The sequence below is a fragment of the Loa loa genome, assembly GCF_000183805.2.
Source record: "Loa loa unplaced genomic scaffold supercont3.222, whole genome shotgun sequence".
In the NCBI taxonomy this organism is placed as follows: domain Eukaryota; kingdom Metazoa; phylum Nematoda; class Chromadorea; order Rhabditida; family Onchocercidae; genus Loa; species Loa loa.
This window is the reverse complement of record NW_018108402.1, coordinates 40,853-53,205: the sequence shown is the minus strand read 5'-3', so window position 1 is coordinate 53,205 and position 12,353 is coordinate 40,853. Positions and strand designations below refer to the sequence as shown.

General features: G+C 38.1%; 3 protein-coding genes across 3 annotated transcripts; 2 read left to right on the top strand and 1 right to left on the bottom strand.

Annotated features, from left to right (window-relative positions):
* Window positions 1–1,346: 1,346 nt before the first annotated feature.
* On the top strand, window positions 1,347–2,105 carry LOAG_08560 (hypothetical protein; the record flags this gene model as incomplete). Its single annotated transcript, XM_003144090.1, is given in 5 exon segments — window positions 1,347–1,389; window positions 1,406–1,458; window positions 1,545–1,622; window positions 1,712–1,791; window positions 1,961–2,105. 5 exon segments carry the CDS (start codon window positions 1,347–1,349, stop codon window positions 2,103–2,105), a joined length of 399 nt encoding a protein of 132 aa, XP_003144138.1.
* Window positions 2,106–7,410: 5,305 nt separating this feature from the next.
* On the top strand, window positions 7,411–8,859 carry LOAG_08559 (helix-loop-helix DNA-binding domain-containing protein; the record flags this gene model as incomplete). The annotated part of the gene is made up of 3 exons (XM_003144089.2): window positions 7,411–7,491; window positions 7,683–7,869; window positions 8,224–8,859. 3 exons carry the CDS (start codon window positions 7,411–7,413, stop codon window positions 8,823–8,825), a joined length of 870 nt encoding a protein of 289 aa, XP_003144137.1. The 3' UTR covers window positions 8,826–8,859.
* Window positions 8,860–10,590: 1,731 nt separating this feature from the next.
* On the bottom strand, window positions 10,591–11,616 carry LOAG_08558 (hypothetical protein; the record flags this gene model as incomplete). The annotated part of the gene is made up of 4 exons (XM_003144088.1): window positions 10,591–10,686; window positions 10,842–10,911; window positions 10,948–11,143; window positions 11,553–11,616. The coding sequence occupies 4 exons, from the start codon at window positions 11,614–11,616 to the stop codon at window positions 10,591–10,593; spliced, it is 426 nt and encodes a 141-aa protein (XP_003144136.1).
* Between the last annotated feature and the right edge of the window lie 737 nt (window positions 11,617–12,353).

The following is a 12,353-nucleotide window of genomic DNA, read 5'->3' as shown; positions in this document are numbered from 1 at the left end:
TATATATATATATATATATATATATATATATATATATATATATATATATATATATATATATATATATATATATATATATATATATATATATATATATAGAGTTTGAAAAATTAATGATCATCCTAGTTTGCTTTGCGAAACAAATGATTATATTTTGTATAACAGGATTTATTGTGTTGCAGAAGTCATTCCGATCCCGAATTATCAGCTAACCATGCACAGTGGAAATTAATGCAGTAAGATTTAATTAATAAGTTGAATAGTGGCAAGCAGATGTAACATATCGCATGCGGTTCATTGCTCAAGCTCATCAGGTAACTACATAAGCAAATTTTCACGAGAATTCAATTTTGAAAGTTGCAGATTTTTAAAAAACCAGTGAGATTTGTCACAGTTGAGTTCAGTTGGAAATTTGAACTTTGTTGAGTTCAGATATTCCATCAACCTTTACCTTTGTTTCCTTCACTTTCATCATCATGGCTAGATTTCGCGTACGATGATTTGGGAAGGGCTTTCTATCCACGCTTCTTGCGAATGTTACGAATATGGGTGTGTCATTTGAGCCCGCGCAATAGATTTTTTAGATGAGGCATAGCGTGCGCGGAACTAGCCCCACCCTTTACTTTCAGGATTCATCTGCCAGAGCCTAGCGAGCCAGGACGGTGACTGTGAAGTCCTCAGGACGTACAGAGCTAAGCGCGCTCCATCTGCCCGGGTTTGGGATTACAGTTCTTTTTCTCCTAGATGATTGCTGGGAGTTAGCGAGCCTATCCTGCCCGTCTGATCCTTCAGTTGAGACATACTTAAGGCATATGCCAGTGCCAGCATAGCTCGCAACCTCATAAGACACGCAAACTTCTCTCCCGCGAAAAGGTGTATCCATGGAGAAGCCTTTAGACTAAGTTAGTGACAAAAACAACAATAAGGGGGATGTGGTAACTCCTACTGTAATAATGTATCTGTTTGTTGCTTGCTTGAAATAGGAGCGAGGTCTTCAATGAATGCGTCATTTTAGTTGTAATCATATAAACACCTAATTTCTGTTTCCCTTTCATACATCTGAAATTTCGGGACTAAAAAATTCTGCAACTCTTTTTGTTACGTCTATTTTTCAAAAAGTCTCGAAATTCCATAACCCTTTATTGAATATCGATGTCTAAATTTTTATACTGTTATTGTTACTATTTCAGGAGAGATAGTTTGTTACTTAACGCATTGTAAACGACTTAGTTCTCTAGTTCAGTTCATTACAATTTAAATCCTTTACCAAGGTCTTAGCTTCTCTAGATTCACTTCTTTCGGGTGACTCTTGCTGTGCTATGCTTGTCTTCACTGGCGTACAAAAAATGGCTCGCAAAAAAAGTGAACCGCGAAAATATTCTAGGATGCGTTATTCTTTATCCAGTAAGTGGTAGTTACGTTTACCATAATAGCGCTTTGGCTAGTAGTAAGTTTGTGGTTTGTCTCGTTAATACAAAGATGCAAAGATGCAGAGAGATGCGGAGATTTTCTTTTGACAATATGTTAAATTTTTTTAATATTAGAATTTGTGCAGTGGGCTTCGAAGCTTGACAATTATGCGACCTAAGAACAGCGAAGGGGTGTATGATATTTGCAAAGCGGTAAAACAGAGAACATTAGTGCTGATGTCGAAAGCATCCGAGATAAAGATCACTCTTAAAAGGAATCGTGACATTTTCTGTAGTTTTAGGGTCTTCTTGAGACTCTAAACCGCCCTGTAATTATGAGACATTGCAGCGGTATGTATGCAACTTATCTTTTCTTCAACAGGTTGACAATATATCTTTAAAGATTCTCAATACTCAACTTCAGTTTCCTGCGCTTTTTCAGTGTATTTGTCTACGTATTCTTGAAGGAATTCTTTGGTCATGTTTTGTTGCAGTAGTTCATGAAATTATGTGTAACTCGCAAAATAATGTTATGATGACTGTGTCTTCAGATATCCCTTAATTCTGTCTACCAGAAGAAGGATGCATCGTAGAGAAGATGAGTCTGAAATTGGTGTCGAGACACAAATCGCCCAAGGGATGCCGAATTCGTTTCACTACGAACAAGTCAAAAATCACCGATTGAGAACAGTCTGAATCATAAATTTTAGAAAGCTTACGACACTCATACTAAATACTTCTATGTGACGACTCCTGTTTGTGACTTCTTAGTATGATTACTTCGGGATTTATTAAATACTGCATTGAGTTAACCTCAATCTCATGGAAATTCACAAATCCTAATGTCAAACCTATTTCCCTGTTGAAACAGTCTTCCAAGTCGGATCTGAGGAATCACCTCTAGGACAGTGAGAGAAAAAAAGTAGATGAGCGGTGTGGTTGTCTTGATTAGGACCTTACCGCTGCTACAGAAGTTGAGTAATATACTATATGAGAAATAAAGGGTTTTTTCCGGTGCATCGATTACCTCTCTGAGAAATCCAAAGTTCATAATTCTGGATGTCCTGGTTGATAAGTTTCAATTCAGAATAGGGAAATCTGGTAGTGCTGTTATTTATGAATCAAGAGTTCGAGAAAGTTTGTAAGCCAAACTCGATGGAGACGTGTGCCCGATGATTAAAAACTTCACTTTTTCCGCTAATATTGCTTGCAACACCAAACAATATTTTTATTGTAACAAAATTTCTTACGCTAAAAATTCCTGCGATTAGGAATTGCATTTCTATGAAAAATTTTGCCCATTTTTTGTGATTTTAAAAGATGCTAACCATTTCTCGTTCGTAGGGATCTCTGGAAGGAAAGTCCGTTTTTTCGGACTGGATAAAATCTGGGAAACATGAGGAAAAAGATGTTTACATGTATCGTTGAGCAGTTAGAATACCGGGTTTAAGTTTTGTCGATAAAGCTTCATTCCTACATTACTTTACCCTGGATGTTTCCGAAGATCACTTTCAGTGTATTGGAACTCAAAAAAGAAAGCTTTTTTTCTACTATCATAAAAAGACCAGTAATTATTGACTAGATGTTAAGGCCAAACCGATCAAATGTATTTTGGGGGAAGATACAAGCAAAAAATCGCGTCTTTCTGGATGCTGCTAATTTCCCTGGCCACCAATATTTATCAATTTCAACTTCTATAGCAAAAAGTTGACAGTGGCTTGTAATATGAATCCATTGGTGATCGTTAGTATAATGAATGCGCCCATATTCGACATAGTTTATATAGACCGATCAGTCGCAACAACTGTTGATGGCACACCTTACTACTAACAAATGTGATGTTTTCTCAATTGACACCCAATGAAGCGTGCATAATTTGAATGAATGGATTATATGTCGTATTACTAAGTGGGATATATTTCTAATAGACTTATATTTGCAACGATGTTATCTATATGTTTGTACTTCTTTACGGTGTCACGGGAGAGAAGCTTGCGTGCCCTAATCAGGTTGCTAGCCATGGTAGAAGTAGCTTATGCTTTTTGTCTCCCATGCTAGACAGGTCTCAAGTGAGAGGTTAGGCAAAATATTTCTATGGACAAGACGGTGCTATCCTCCATGTATCCATCCTAGAGAATGACAACTCTAATTGCAAACCTACCTGAGGGTGATATGTTTGTTGGTACAAGTGAGCATTTCAAAGTTCCTTGATGCAAAGTGATCAGTAGGGAGTGATCTACTGTTTGACCTTTAACCCTTCATCTTCATGAATCATCTTAGTACTGTAATGGAGGGCATGGTATCCTACCTTTGAAGATGTGCAAATGTGAGACGAACGAAGCGTCGGTGATGAAACCTCACCGAATGGATCGATAGCTGTAACCGTTATTTTCCCATACACTTTCAGTATGGTCTTACCTCATTATGTAAAAAGTGCGCCTTAAATGGTATGAAATATGAGTGTGGTGAGGAGGCCTTTATAACTCGGTAGGGCTTTTTTCTGAGAAGAGGGAGGAACAGACGTGGTAATTGTAAAAACTGTAAGAAAGCATAATGCTGTAATTCCCACGCTATTTTTGAGATTTATTGTTGTTGGAGAGGAGAGGGCTAGTTTTGTGATGAAAAGTGAGAAGAGGGAAGGCCGACCTGCCACTGCCCCGTGGTCTTTTCCGTTCGGTGCCATTATGCTCAGCTGAGCAACACATTGCACGAACAATGGTTCAAAGCAAAATAAGAGGAAGGAAAAACAGGCTGTGGGAAAGACAGTCCAGAAGGAAGCGTCTAATTGCAATACTCATTTTATTTCGCACTACGAAAACCTTCAATCCTCACATCTCCCTTCTGTCGTTGCTTTAATTTCATCTGATCTCCTTGTCTTTTTCCATCCTGATAAGCGATAAACTTAGAATCCTACATTTCTTCCCTCTCACAATATTTTTTGCTTGTAATGCTAATGGCTGATAGAAGATGAAAGAGACACAATGAACTAACTGAATTGGGTGGTTAGGTCGATTCCCACAGCTATTACTAGGCGAAGAGCATAGACCGTCTTCCTCCCATCATTATAACTATAAATGGTGCCCATTCAGTATCCTGATTGCTGGCATATTCACTTTTTACCAAAAAATGATATTGAATCACTAGGATATGAGCTCTACGAAGTGGCTGCAAATAGTGGTGGTAGGATTGACATTAACATAACAAACAATTGCCACTAATTCGCAACGATGAGGAAATTTAGAATAGCTCTTGATAAAAAAATGTTTCAGCGTGGGCACTGTCGCTGTTTTATCTCACAGTTCTTGCACTGATCCACCTTTCGATAACAATAACGAAGGGAAAAGTCGACATGAAAGTAGACAAAGTAACTTGTTGGAAATGTGTTTGAATAAACTTTGCATTACGACCCATTTGACTCAGTTCACTTTAGATGTAGCAATTCTATCATTTGTGAGTTAGCGCAGGAGTCGCGCTACTGAATTCCTCTCCTTACACTCGTTTTTAACGAAACAGAGATGAGAGCGACAATTGTTTCGATCAGTATCACGCGAGGGATTGTTTATAATCCATTAAGTTATCAATTCAGCTATTCCGTGAATGACATTCGTCTCAAAGTTATATATATTGAGTATTTTGCCTACATTAGATCTGCATGGAATAATAAAAAAAGAAAAAAAGGAAGAAAAAACTAATGAAAATAGTTCAATTTTGCTTTATGGAATGGACATTTCGATGGATGGATTTTCTGTGCTGATCAGTTCCGAGCTATTTAAGATATGAGTTATTTTCATTCAAATGCCTTTTATTCGGGATTTAATTCTCACATTTTTCAAACTTGAGTTTCTATTCAAAGTTCTTGATTGTAATTAAGCGAACTGAACTGTGTTAAATTGGCCAAGAAAGGAATAAAATCTTTAGTTCTTGATAAATAAATGGTTCTTTTGTTCTTGGTCTTCAGTTCTCAACAAATAAATCACGATTCCCACCCATACTTGCACCGATTTGTTCTAGCAAATAATCCCTCCGAAATTTCAAATATGATATAATGTGGTGACAGACGACAATCAATGTGTAGTAAAATTACATGTGGTGGAACCACGCGTTGATTGCGTTGTTGTGGGAGGAGGTCGTGTCGGTACTGCAGTGGAAAGGGCATTGGTGCGTTGTTCCCCTGTCTATGTAATTTTAATCGTATTATCCGCCATGCTAATCATGGGAACCGACATTTCGCTCTGAGAAACTACTGCCCCTGCTCATCATTCATACATTTCAAAAACTGGCACAGCAAAGTGGACTATCTATACACGTCTTCTGCCTCTCAGTTGTTTTTTGGTTCATATTGTTATTGGTTCATTGATCTGTCTTGTTTACTTAATCTTTATATATTCCTGACCATCAAAGCACCGTTAGTAATGTCAATAGCCACGATTTTAAAGTGCTATTATGTACATCCTTTGACTATATATTGTATACCGATGAAAATCTAACCTGAAAAGCATTTATTATTTCGAGAGATACACAAGAAAGCGTATTATGTTTTTCTCAACTTTTTTTTCCAAGACATTTTAGATCTTTTCGTTACCTTGCAGTCTATTGGAGGAGTACACATTTGCCAGTTAAATTTGGACTGGGAAAGACCGCTGTTTAGGTTTCTAGGAATTTCTCGGCGTTACCTTTCCGTAGAGTGAAAATATCACGTACTTCAAATTCCAATCTGCTGAAGTGCAGCTCCATTTAGCTTATCAGAAATGTTAGACTAAAGGTAGTCCAACAATAGATCTTACAGCAGTTATGAAGACATTATATTTGGTATCCTAAAGTACTCTCAAAATTACATATCATGATATTAAAAAGGAAATTTCTTAAAAATTTCTTAATATCAATTCGAGAAAACGATAGGCCTAATTGTCAGCATGTAATGAGCACTTCTAAGTCAGGAGTGTTCTCAGTTATTTCTTCGCACGATCCATTGTTTCTCTCACGCTTCTTTGCTAGATATGTATTGGCAATTGTTGAATGGACACCGTCCACTTCCCATGTAATTACAGTCCATCATTCATCGCCTGTGAGAAAAACCTTCCTTCTCGCACTTGTCGACAATTTCTCCCTTTTGATGATGGCCAAAAACCCCGCCTCCGCGCACCGTTCGTTTCCAACCTTGTAACATCGCGTCGTTTCGTTTACTCCTGTTTTGTCCGATAGTGGTTACTGTAGTTGGTGCTTATTAGTAGCATACAGATGTAACTAGAGTCCTCCTTTCATACGAACTGCATGATGATCAGCATCACAGTGCTTACGGATTATGAATTACTCTCCGACTCAGGATAATTGTCGATTCTTGCTCCATCAGTAACACACACGCTTCCTATTAGTTGAAAAATTAGTCAAGACGCAAGAGCATTTGGTCTTCCAGTTAGATTCAAATGTTCGTGTCAGTCCTGATCTTGTTACCATTTTTTATTTATTCAGTCTGAAGCATTTTCAGAAACAACGACATTGTCCCAGATTTTTCCAATCAAAGTTAGTTAAATGGACCACAACATTACCCGATGATTGTTGTCTGGTTGGTTTGTATAAATAAATTATCGCAGGATAGCTCATCTTCCCGCTGCTTTTTCGGTAATATGTTGTCTGAGTAGTGTTCAACACGAACTGGATCTGTTTTTTCCTTTCTCTTAACTTGTCTCGTAGCGTTTAGTGCCCAAGATCTTTAGTTGCAACCTATCCTTGGTGGAATAATTTCTGAAATAATCATTAGATATGCTTTCATCATGATGAGATTGGGAGCTCGACCCTCAGTTAGTGCAATGGCAGACTTAGTAATTTAGTTTTAAATTGCAGCCTTGCGCTTAGGAGGATTTCGGAAACGGATTACAATGTCTCACTTCTTTATTCCCAACTGTGAGACTCTTGAAATAACAAACCTTCCAAAATTTTTTGTGTACACTAATTTTTTTTTGCAGATTTTCTGGCTCGATTCTTTTTGTTTTCCAACTAATTTATGACGCCGCACTTCCTGGCGAAAATGATGGCATCGCCTTACGCTTCGCCCAGTCCACCGCAGTATCCATTGGAGAGAAAGGTTTGTTGGTAATAATTTCCTCTCGTAAAACCCGGAAATTCCGTGAAATTCAATGTTTAGGATAAACATAACGCATTTTATGTGACATATGACAGGAGAAGAACAAAGGATAGAGGTGGAAGAGGTGCAGAGGAGATTCGTAATACTGTTATACAGGAGAGATTAACGATTAAAATATAAACGTATTGCAGCTGAAAAAGCCCTTGATGGAGAAACGTCGTCGAGCTCGCATGAACGAGTGTTTGGATCAGTTGAAACATCTCTTATTACATATTTCACCAAATCACCGTACCAAGTTAGAAAAGGCAGATATCTTAGAAATGACCGTTGCATATCTCAATCAGATGCAACATCCACCTTCACCCTCTACATCATTCGGTAGGTTCTTCAGCTTGTCCGATTATGAATGTTTTCTGCTTTAGAATGGCTAGTGGATGCAATACTGTTCACAAAGTTTAATTTTAAGAAAATATGTTCCTAAGACACCGAAGGAAATATAGTTCTAACGGGAGAATTCTCTAGTTAGTTGATAAGTTTGTTGATAAATCAAAGTTAAGTCAGTTGTTTCTTTCCAACTGGTTCCGTCGTATAGCCTTAATTTAGACTGTCATTTAGACTGTCTATTTAGGGCAATACTATTTGTCATACTGTTCTAAATATCGAAGGAACTGATTCGATTTTAAAAGCTGGGCAAAGGTTTTTACGAAAAAACTGAAACCTTGATTATTTTAGACAACAATGCTATTTATCAACAGTCTTATGCAGAAGGTTTCGCTGTAGCTGCCTCAGCTTGTCTAACTTACCTGCAGAATACTCTACCGCCTAATGAGTTTGCCCCTCAAGCACAGCAGTTCAGAATTGGGCTCATACAGCATCTTCAGTCTGTGATGTCGAGTCATGTGAATGCAGCAGGTGAAGATCCAGGAACGGTTCCGCCCCATCCAGCAATTTCTTATCTCCCGACAAACTTCCAAACTCGACCACCGTTAACTGGTACTTATTTAGCTTCGAATTACTTATCAAGTCCGGCTTATCCAACCACTCCTTGTGTTGTATATCAACCGAATATTTCTGGACCCTATGGTATTCCGGTGTTACGCACAACGGTTCCTACACCCTTGCAATCAAATATCCTTTCTATTTCGAAAGATTTGGTACCGCGACCTATTGCCGTTGTCGGTGCGCAACCCACATTGTCTGGATTCTGTAGTAATCATCAGGAAAAATGCGGTGAACATTCAGAATCAACAAAAGGAAATGGAACCAAGGATAAAATTAATGGATTGGAGGAAGTAGGAACTGTAAGGGATATAAAAGTTTGGCGGCCGTTCTGAAAGTATATCGATTTCGACTGCTTGGGCTCGAATTGTTGTTTGTGCTTAGAAGTGTTACAAGTCTTATTTCAGAGCAAGTACTCGCTGGTTTAGTTTTTCGGAGAAGGGGGGGGGGAAAGTTTTTTTAATACCTCTATTGATTAGAAAGATGCACAACATATTGCATAAATTAAGTTTCGCTCTAGTAAAAGTTTTATTAATTTAAATTGGCTTAGTCGGTTTAACGCTTTTAAGTATGTTAGAAAATGAGGGAAAGAGACGCTTCCATCAACTTCGACACTGTGCTAGTGATCTATTGCCTTAGATTGTCACTCTGTCCGGTGCTTTGTATTCGTCTAGAGAAGAAGATATGCTTATGTAACTCAGGTAATAATATAAAATGTTATGCTCATTTTGGATTACTGGATTATTTGATTTCTCGCTATTTTATCCATTATGTTCTACGTTGCTTAATTTTTTAACGGTAATCTTAGTCATTTTTTAATTTGATATACTCAAATGTTAACCATTTTTTTGAATAGTTTTAAATGCACACGGGGGAGCTTTCGGGTTAATTTATTTTATGTTATTTGCAATAAACTTTTGGAGCTGCAGTATATAAACGTTTGTCATGGAACATTTTGTGGATAAGACTGCTGCAGGATCGTGATAGTATTTCATGATTATTCACAAGAAGTTAAGGAATTTAACGCAGTGGTATAAGATCTTCGCCTACACCGAGGTGATATATTTCGAGGTTGAATGCGGGGTAATGCAAATGAATTTGTGCGGTGTAAAGTTTGGCGTTCTAGCCTCCGACTCAATCTAAGTATATATCCAAGCTAAAACAAATTATATTTTATATCTCAACAAATTATACAAATTATATGTTTTAGGAGTACAAATTCTCTTCCAGAGCGATGCTTGCTATAAGAGGGTACTGGCTTTTGCGATTATAAATTTATTATTTGTAAATTTATTATTTATTTACAAGGTGTTGATGTGTTCGAACTGTAAAATTGGAGCAAAGACACAAAGCCAATATAAAAATATTAGCTAAACTACAAGCGGGGTCCTTACCATTTGGTTTTAAATAGAATTTTGCAAAATAAAAAACGATGAAGACAACTATATTTGAATTGAATTTTTTTTTCACTAGAATAATTCTAAAGTCCAGGTGATCTCGAGGTGGTCTTGAATGAAGTTCAGCAAGCGTGGCAGATTTTATTCTGCAAATTGATTCCCAATGCCGCATACCTTGTTTCGTTTTGAAGAGTGGTCGATGGAGTTTTCTTCAACTTTACACTGGAAAAAGTGGGAAATGAGCTTTATTATTGTAGATGCAAATGAATTCACCCAGCTGTTTGTTTTATTTAGCTTTGATAACTCGCAACGACCCGTCCTTCCTGCACTCTTTGTGATTCCTTGTTCCAATTTTTTTTGTTTGCCTTATTTTTCCTTCAATTTCCCATGATTTTGAAGTGCCTAAATTTGTTTGAAATAACGGTAATAAGTTTTATATAAGTTTTAGCAACTCTGCACGTCTACATGTCCAGTGACTTCTAACCAGAAAAAAGATCAGGTTCACCATACTAGGATGAAATGCTATAGGTATGGGAATATTTCGTGAAAAACTCAACGAAATTTTCCGCTCTGTGCTGACAATAACATCGGAAGACAATAACATCAAGAATGATTAAACTTCCCATTCCGTGGTTTATCCAACTTAGCGAGAGAAGTGTGACGTCTAGCATAAATTTATAAAATGCCACTGACGTGGAAGGCGTTAATGACATAGTCTTGCTGGAAGCATTAAGTTGCAACGATCTGTTTCATTTGTTGCCGCTATATCTCCATTCGAGAATGAAGTTTTACGTGCTATCTGAAATATCACCAATTTTCTTTGCTACCAAGAAGGCTGTGTAGTTCACGATTTTAATAGCTTCCAGAATTCACTGCAGTCTAAAAAACTTTAACCCGTGGAACTCCAATAGTCATGACATGGCATGCCTAAATCGCTTAGCAAAAGATGCAAACCGGAAATGTTTCAGGTCGATTCCAACTTCTCATTAAGGTAACCGGCTTAGCTACTGAAGTCCCCTTATATCTGCAGTGTACAACATTTAGAAGAAGTAGGACCTACATAAGGTTTACTTTTAAATCTATTGCTTGTGGATTCGGTTTTTCCCAATGAAAATCGCCTATGTCCTGCTGTTGCTGGATCAATGGGATTCCTTTTACTCGAATGATAGATAGCAGTATCAATGTATTTTGCAGCAATATCTCTTCTATTCTCCCCTCTCTCCCTGTGCCATTGCATGTAAAATGCGCGAAAAATTCTGAAACCATTTGATCTCATGAAAAATTCTGGAACCATTTGGTCAAATGAAACAATCTCTCATGCTTCCTGAAAGATGAATTAGTTTTCGGTTGCTGCTGAAATATCCATTTGCAATGGTGCAGTTATTGTGAAGTGAGGTGAAGAATATTTCAAGCGTAGAGTTCCAGAAAAAAGCTTTAGCTAAAAAGAAGCCATTGCTAGAGGATGGAATCAGGATTTTTCGAGTTCCCGGACATGGATGACCATCTGAAAAGTGGAGTTATGAAAAACGGAGGTTACAGAAGAAAGAAATATTCACTAAAATCCTTAATTAAGTAGGTTAGTAGGAAATGTAAAGGGAAATGTTGCGAGCAAGGAAAAAGTCGAGTTGTTGTAGTATGTAAATTAGAACTCGAAAGGTTTTAGACTTGGGCTGCTACTATTACCACTGCTGCTGGACTGTGGTCGTGGTCGACCACACGTCCCTGTCATATTTCTTTGCGTGGGCACTGTTGAATAAGTTTCCTTATTTCTTTTCCCTGGCCTTGTCCTTCACCTCATATTCGCAGATGCAGCATCGTTCACATGCTTCGGAGAAATTTGCAATGGTAGCGATGGATGGCAACAATAACCGAAAGCATAGACAAGAAATAAGTAACGAAGGGTGGACGGATATGTGCGCATGTGCCAAGCACAACTTCCCTGGGAAGTGCCTCCAGAAAGAGTTCCATGGAGAGGGCCTCAAATAATAGGCCCGTGGAATGCAATGCAGTGTCTGTGTGAATCGCATCGATAACACCATTTAATTGAACACGACCTGCAAGGATACATACACAACAAGCAGTTAGAGCCACTGACTATGATACATGATATGAATGGCGAGGAGAGAGACTTGACAGAGCTCGTAGGGAAAAAATGAAGCCCCACATCAGAGGAGGTAACGGCCATGGAGAGGAATAGAGCTTGAGGATAGTAAGCCTAGCAGTTGTCCTGAATGTATTAATTCTGCTCAAACTTTGCTTGTTGCGCGTACTAGCTTGTTAGCAGATTCTTTCCTCGCCTCCGATCAGGCAAGCTTACCATATACCATGCAACGGAGGATCGCACGGGTTGTGTGTGTGTGTGTGTGTGTGTGTGTGTGTGTGTGTGTGTGTGTGTGTGTGTGTGTGTGTGTGTGTGTGTGTGTGTGTGTGTGTGTGTGTGTGTGTGTGTGTGTGTGTGTGTGTGTG